General features: G+C 41.8%; 1 protein-coding gene across 1 annotated transcript; it reads right to left on the bottom strand.

Annotated features, from left to right (window-relative positions):
* Positions 1-559: 559 nt before the first annotated feature.
* On the bottom strand, positions 560-4770 carry irx4b (iroquois homeobox 4b). The gene is made up of 6 exons (XM_071500972.1): positions 4469-4770; positions 3855-4043; positions 3463-3575; positions 2912-3068; positions 2514-2667; positions 560-2402 (listed from the first exon to the last, which is right to left on the bottom strand). The coding sequence occupies exons 1-6, from the start codon at positions 4511-4513 to the stop codon at positions 1819-1821; spliced, it is 1242 nt and encodes a 413-aa protein (XP_071357073.1). The 5' UTR covers positions 4514-4770; the 3' UTR covers positions 560-1818.
* Positions 4771-7636: the final 2866 nt, after the last annotated feature.

Consider the following 7636-nt stretch of genomic DNA (forward strand, 5'->3'; position numbering starts at 1 on the left):
ATGGAAATGTATTTTTTATAAAATAATCAGGCTTAATGATGCCAGCCTTCATTTTCTGTTTATTTCGTTTGATGTTTCATATTATTGCTTGTATGAAAAAAAAAATCACAAAAGTGGATACAGATGTGACACTTACTTAAAATCACTTAAGAGTTTTTATGAAGCATTTTGCACGCAGTGGATTTTCTTGCAGTCCCAGGTTGACAAAGTCAAAAGCTGCCTAATGAAAAGGGACGCATCGCTGATTGCAGCTATATCTGGAGCCGAGGTGGAAGTGGCATCGATTTAACAATTTAGCAGCACCCTCCTCTGTGTGTTTCCATTAGTCACGGCTGAATACCACCCACTTCCCCCCTTTCACTCCCTCAAAACACACGTACCCACACAAACACTCTCTCTCTCTCTCTCACACACACACACACACACACACACGCATCCAAAGCTGCGAAGGTATATTCCACTATTCCTGAACAGGATTTACACCAAGAGACAGACAACACCAGTGGTTCCAGCACATGGACAGCTAATGTAAGGGCACACTCAGAAAACTTTGCCATGCTACAGAATACACCCTTTATTTTTGTGACTCAGTGCATGTGCAGGCTATAGTGCAAGTGTACAATATTGTATATTTTTCTTGTGTGTAAACAGTTCAGCCTTGCTGCTGGGAAGTGTGTGGACACAGTTGTTCAGTCACATTTGACCATTGGAGGGACCCAATGCAATGTAATAATGTTGTAACAGAGCGACGGCCTTTCAAAATGTCCAGATCATACATTGTTAATTGACCGTTCGCTAAACCGCCTTCGTCGGACAACAGTTTTTCAATCGTAGCTTCGCAACCATAACTTGGCACAGCAGGTCTTTCGAGCTTTGGACTTCTCTACATGTTTGAAGCAGAGTGCATGGGGCTGTTTTGATAACAATAATTTTCTTAACCTTTCCAAAATCAAAAACACAAGAGCAAAAGTGTACGAAATAGATGAACTGTAAGCTGCGATCGTTAGCATGCATAGCTAACTAGCTCACTATCAACAGTACCCAAGTATTAACCACCAAAGCCAAGAAAACACATCATTAGCTATCCTTAACAACATTAACTTGTGGGGTTACAATCTCAAAAAAAAAAAAAAAATTAAAAGAAAAGAAAAAGCACGACTGAATTTTCACGACTAGCAAATTCACTGTGTAGCGTTTTCTCACTGTGTGGAAGTCAGTCCAGGATGCAGTCAGAGTCTATGCTAACGTTAGCAGCACTGTCCTGCTCTTTGTTGGAATTAGGTTTATTTTACACTCCAGCAACCTGAGCGAACGTTACTTAAGATAGCGTTTGCAAGGCATTGGTTAGTCCTCACTGTAAAAGCTTGCATGTCTTCTATGGATCATCAGCTGGTGAGGGCCCTGACTTGTTGCCTGGTACATAAAGCTTTAGCCTCAGTCTTTCACCTCAATATCACGTATGTAGCCATCAAGTGCATATTTAAGTCATGTTGAGTCAACGGGAAACATTAAAAAAATGAGGGTTGGTGTTTTTAATAAACTAATGGGGCTACAGATGAATGAGAAGCCTGCTTTTGTCTACTTCTGCCTCAAAACCAGCTGTTTCAAAAACGACTGAAAGGTTAGTTGGTATATCAGCCATTGTTACAGTAAACTGTATATGTGCTGTGTGAGAATGGAAAGACTGAGAGGCATAGCAACAGTGACTAAGGGGGTGGAGCTTAGCGAACGACCAACTGGTCACAACAACAAAATATAGACTGTTTGTTTTGAGTCCAGCAATCTTTGAAATACTCCGTTGACGATGTGTTGGATGGACTACAAAGATGACGTAGACCTAACAAGTTCAAAGGATTGTCCAGGTATTCTGCTGTCTATCATGGCATCATTCAAGCCTTTCCAAACCTCAGCCGGTTTGGGCTGCTGGAAAGGGGGACCGTGGAAAACTCCGTCCACCCATTCTCTGAGCGTGGCGACCGGTGATTCCTGTTGCCTGTCTGCCTTAGTGAGCCCCATACCTGACGGATACACAGGAGAGGAGGACCTGGCCGAAGACAACATACAGGGAGGGTATTCTGGCTGCAAGCTGGCATCCAAAGACACAGCAGTGTGAGCGATGGACCAAATTTTCGGCTTGGTGCCAGTGTTTCGAAGGTCTGGATTAGGATAGAAGGAGGTGTTTTGCTGTTGGACTGGTGTGAGTTTGGGGCAGTCCGGGGACAATCTCTCTTTCCCGTGCAGTGGGTCTGCGTTGTGCGTGAGGTGCCCATGTGGGAGATCTGCGTTTGGGTGTGCTTCATTGTCCTCAGGTAGGAACTGTGGCTTCGGTTCACAGTCAGAAGCATCGGACTCCAGCAGGTCGAAGTCCTCAAGGTCGCTCTGCAGGTCTGCACACTGTTGATCTGCCACAATGAATAATGCAGTTAGCACTAAGTCAGTGAATGATAACCACACTTTGAGCAAACCTTGAAACAAGCAAAACGCAGTAACAGATTGATTTGTGCCCTTGTTACCAGGGAGGTCTTTGTCACTTTTAAGTGGCTTCTCAGCTTCGTCACTGTCATCATCACAGCCTCGATCATCAGAGCTTTTACACGCCCGCGGTGACCACGTCACCTTGTTCTCCTTTTTCAGCCTCCTGCGTGCATTGGCAAACCATGTAGACACCTGAGGGAGGGAGGGAGTGGAGGTTATCAAATAAAATGAAATCATACGGATAGTGGAAGGAAGAAATTATGAAGGGCAGAAAGAAACAAGTGAAGGAAAGAAGAAAAACTCATGTTAAAATTTCAGGGGATGTTAAATAAACAGAGAGGAGAGAACGTTTGGCAGAACAGGGAACAGATTAAGAGAAGAAGAGAAAGACAAGGACTTATTATTGGGCAACTCAACTTAAATCCTATGTACTAACCTGTGTGAGAGTCATCCTGGTGATGATAGCGAGCATTATCTTCTCTCCCTTTGTGGGGTAGGGGTTCTTCTGGTGCTCCTGCAGCCAAGCTTTCAGCGTGCTGGTGGTTTCCCGGGTGGCGTTTTTACGACGTGAAGCACTGTCAGAGCAGGAATACCTGAACAAAATTGGGACATTCAAAAAAATATTTTGCTCTGTCATACTAGCAGTAAACGAGTGGAATTCACTACAAAAAAAAAGGCTTCCCTCATTTATGAGTAACTATGGGCAATAAAATAATATATTAATTGTGAGTTAGGATTGAAGCCAAACCATAAAGAACAATGAAACCACTGCTGTAAAACCTGCACCAGTTAGAGGATATTATAGTTATAGTATAGTGCTTATGTAATGATGCCAAGACTTAGAGGAACATGAGGTCACTGTTATGACACAGGAGAAATATTTTTCATCTCTACATTACCAGTCCTAAATATAATATCTGATATAGAGATATTAAAATTCTAAATTAGATAAATAAGAGCAAAAAACCCATAGAGACTCTGACTTACCCATATCTGTCATAAGGATATTGTCCAAATGTATATTCATAAGGATAATAGGCAGGAGTCTGAGATGTTCCCACATGCACAGATGCAGCTCCATCTTTGGGATCTAGTGGCCCCTGAAAAAAGGCAAATAACTCATATAAACATTTTCTTAATCAGAATCATTCAAATATTACAACATATTTTTTTTACACCCTGCTACTATAGCCGGAAATAACATTGTTTACTTGATTTTTTTTTCCCATGACATCTGAGTATAATATTTCCATATGATTCTAGGAAAGACATGGTCACCGGTTCCTTTTCTACCTTCCTTCCATCATATGTGCATAATTTTAGTAAGTATTGCTATAAAGGAGAGTATTAGTTAACTAAGAGTGTAATGTGAAACTCACTCTGGAATAGAGAGCGGTGGCATCGCTGCTGCAAGTGTTGTAGTAACCTTGGCTCTTTGGATAAGGGCCGCTGTAGACGCCGATGCCGGTGCCAGGGGTGAGCTGGTGGCCCGGGGAGCGCAGCACCGGGTGAGATGGAGGCGTTCCCGGTTCCAGACAACCGGCCAGAGAGCTGGAGGTCATCAGAAACTTCGACAAGAAAATTGCACAAATTTACTTTATTTGTCCGAGGGATCATCGCTGAGGAAGAAATGACAGTATTATATAAACTATTTTGTCCACACCTGAGACATAAAAGTAAAAAAAAAAAAAAAAAAGACCTGTATGAAATAGTTTACATTGCAAAATCACCTCCTTACAGTTTGCTTTTGATTGCATTTTGCATTTTTCTTTTTTGCTTTGCAGGACTTTCGGGTGTTACAACTGAGGCAGGCGCTGGAAACGCACAGAAAAGTGAGCTGCTCTAAAAGTGAAATTGTCTTTTTTTTTCTGAAGAAACCAAGAGTCGGATGACTTGTTAGAGAGAGTGAGTCTATAAGCAACCCTGCCTCCATGGCTCAGGTCTTCAGTTGTAACTTAAATAACGAAAAACATGCTTCAAATACTGACTGTACCTGCGGTGCGGTGGAGTAGGAGTATCCCAGCTGAGAGTAAGCCATGGCTCAAACAAGATCAAAGAGGCAGAAGCAGGAGCGCAGACCAACAGCATCCGTGGCAAATGGAGACTTTTCACCTTTGACACTAGTCCCGAGCGCGTTTGGCGGTCAACTTTTCAGTTTTTCTCAATTTTGGAAATGATCTACCACCTTATCCAAACGGGGGCACGCAGACATTTACGCACCACTTTCATTTTACGCACCACGATGAACAGTCTGTAAAAGTAACTTCTTGGCTTCCCTGGCAGTTCCGCCTCATTCACCTCGCCGCTGCAGCGTCTACAGCGTCCCTGCGATGTTACAATCCAAAGCGAGAGTGTGCGTGTGTGTGTGTGCGTGTGTGTGTGTGATCAAACCATTCATCTCCTTGTGATGCGCTCTTTGGTTTTAAGGCGCGTCTCCCTGACGTCAGCCCGGACACACAGTGTCTGTGTGTTGCCTGGTGTTCGTATCAAGATGAAGAAACTCACCTAATTAATTCCCTCCCAGTTTTCTTCCACCTCTGATCCGGGGGAACAGCTTCACGCAAGCGCAAGTGCAAAAAGTCCCCAGGCGTAATGAGAATGTGATCAATTACCCATTCCAGATAAACACACACACACACACACACAGCTGCAAGTTTCACACGTACACACAAACACCGCTACACACGCCCACGCAGTGCTTTGGCCAGAGGGGGGATCAGGAACGTGATGCGTTGACACCACATTGACACAAGATGATTGATGACTACAACCTGATATTAGCATAATCGTTTTGCCCTGTAGTTTAGATAAGTTGTCACCACGGAGAAATCTCCCTGTCATCCACATATTCATGAGTGGGGAAATTTCAGGTCTCCTCCAAGCGAATTAATCAAAGAATAAACACCCTCCGCGTTCCCTTGAGTAAGCACCTTTACCAGCTGAATGGCTTGTCATGTTTTTAATAACAAAGTCTTAAGCCGTCCCTGCGAAGTGAAAACACTTTTTCTCGTTTTTCTCTCGACCCACCTTTAGATTTTCATTCACCTTTTATTAAGGTATGGGAGGATGAAGATTAGGGCAAGTGTGAGAGGGATGGGGGGGAAATGTTAGAGGGAGCTTGGAGTTAAAATATTTGGATACATTTGAGCAAAAATGGCAGAAGTAATGAATTTTAGGGAAGTGAAGGGGTAGAATGAGACCAGATAGAAGTTAGGGACTGTATGAAAGTTATTAGGAGAGGGAAGGGGGATAGTTTTTTGTTTTTTTTTTGAAAGGAGGGCTGTCTTAATGCTTTAATGCTTAATGTTTTAGCTATTTTTGATTATCTAATATTTACATCACAAACGGCTCTTTGAATGTTCATTATTAAGAGGTTTAAAAGAAACGCCTCCCAAACGTCCAGCCATGTGACTCAAGTGTCACTGATTCTACCAACAGTCAGAAATCTCATGTCATACGCACTGCATAGGGCTGTTGCATCATCTGAAGTAATTCATATATTATTTTTACTGAGTGGTCCACAGGTTACAACCCTCTCTTCCATGAATTATGTTATATAGTACTTAATTGTTTTCCCAATTAGCTTGTGGTGACAAATGAAAATGCTAGATTATGTTAAGAATGAATTTAAAGGATTTGTAAATGTTGCTCTTGCTACATAGCTGACGTTAGCATTAACAGCTGTTTACTTACCAGTCTAAAAGAAACGTTGCATTTTCAGCATCAAACTTTGTTCCTTTACTCACCAAGAGCTGTCGCCAGCAATAGAAAGCAATGCCAATGTTAACTCTTGTCTCTATCACCTCTCTTCTTCCACTGAAGTTAGCACGCTAACCAACTAGCCCCAGCCTGTCATATCACTTTCTAATGTGACTCATTGTAACTTCCAATCTGTCCTGACAACACAGCACTTCTCAGGGAGTGCATTATACCCTCTTGTATAATCAAAACAATGTTGGCGAAGCTCTTTTTAGCTAACAATCACCACACACAAGAAACCACATTTGGCAGCAAAGAAAGCTTACAAATAGCTCCTTTAAGCGCAGGACTGTGGCACCAGAGTCCAGGGTTCACAGCAAACAACAAAACACTTTAGCTTAGGTTAGGGAAACATTGTGCTTTTGGTTGAAAGTTATCAAACACATTGTGTCTCGAGTGCCTCCACCAGCCATAGTAATTATGAAGGGAGCAAAGGAGGAAGTTAAGTGAGTCCACAAAACACAGGACCCTCACAGACTGTGTAATTTATCCATGACACAACTTTAACCTAACCTAACTATGACTGTTTTACAACCTAAACCGCGTGTTTATTATTGCAACCATGACAATAAGGCAATAGGCTACTTATTTTCACCCAAACTATGATGTTTTCATAAAGCTAACCAAACTATGACTGTTCCACAATCTTAACCACATGTTCATTATTGTTACCACGATGACAAAAGTCTGGTTATTATTGTTATTATGACAACGAGCATCTGGCGTGCCTGCTGCTTGTACACTCCTGTGGTGGTACCAGAGGGTGGGAATAAGTGACCTATATGGTTGTTCAAGTTGTTCAAGACTGTGGCTGTAATAACGAAATGTTTTATTAGCAGCTCTTTGTTATGTTTTCCATTAAAAAACAAAACAAAACAAAAAAAAACCTTCCTCCAACTAATAACTTTCATACAGTCCCTAACTTCTTTACTTCTCTATCTCTTGTCATTCTAAGTTTCCATAATCATATTATTTTTATTTTTATTTTTCATGATTTATTTTCTAGGTCAGTGACAGCATCCAAAGAAATTACTGACAATGCTTGGGAGGGTCTTTCTTTCTTATAAAATTAAATATAAGATTTATCCACACCTTCCCACCTAATCATTTTCACACAGTCCCTTATGGTAGATTAGAAATTAGAGGGGAGAATCAAATTTGGAAATCCATGAAAAGTTATGGAGAGAAAGAAGAAATAGGAGACAAAAGAAGAGTTGGGTGAGAACCTTTATGTGCAAGAAATCCAAGATGAAGAAATGGTAGTGGAAAAGTGGGAAAACCTAAAGAGACAAACTTGGGAAGCCAACGAAATCGTTAATAGTCAGGGGATCTGAAATGGAGCGAGGGGATGTGGAGGGGTAAAAGGACAAAATATTCCCAGTGCACCAAGAGTAAGGCTGGA

This window comes from Trachinotus anak, unplaced genomic scaffold (genome assembly GCF_046630095.1).
Source record: "Trachinotus anak isolate AG129_WGS33_773 ecotype Australia unplaced genomic scaffold, CSIRO_AGI_Tana_v1 ptg000016l, whole genome shotgun sequence".
In the NCBI taxonomy this organism is placed as follows: domain Eukaryota; kingdom Metazoa; phylum Chordata; class Actinopteri; order Carangiformes; family Carangidae; genus Trachinotus; species Trachinotus anak.

Excerpts from the sequence above, each read along its gene's own strand:
- irx4b (XM_071500972.1), bottom strand. The coding sequence starts at position 4,513 with ATGGCTTACTCTCAGCTGGGATACTCCTACTCCACCGCACCGCAG. Across the intron at positions 3,576-3,854 it reads CCACCGCTCTCTATTCCAGA|GGGCCACTAGATCCCAAAGA; the intron begins GTGAGTTTCACA and ends GCCTTTTTTCAG. Across the intron at positions 3,069-3,462 it reads TATCCTTATGACAGATATGG|GTATTCCTGCTCTGACAGTG; the intron begins GTAAGTCAGAGT and ends AATTTTGTTCAG.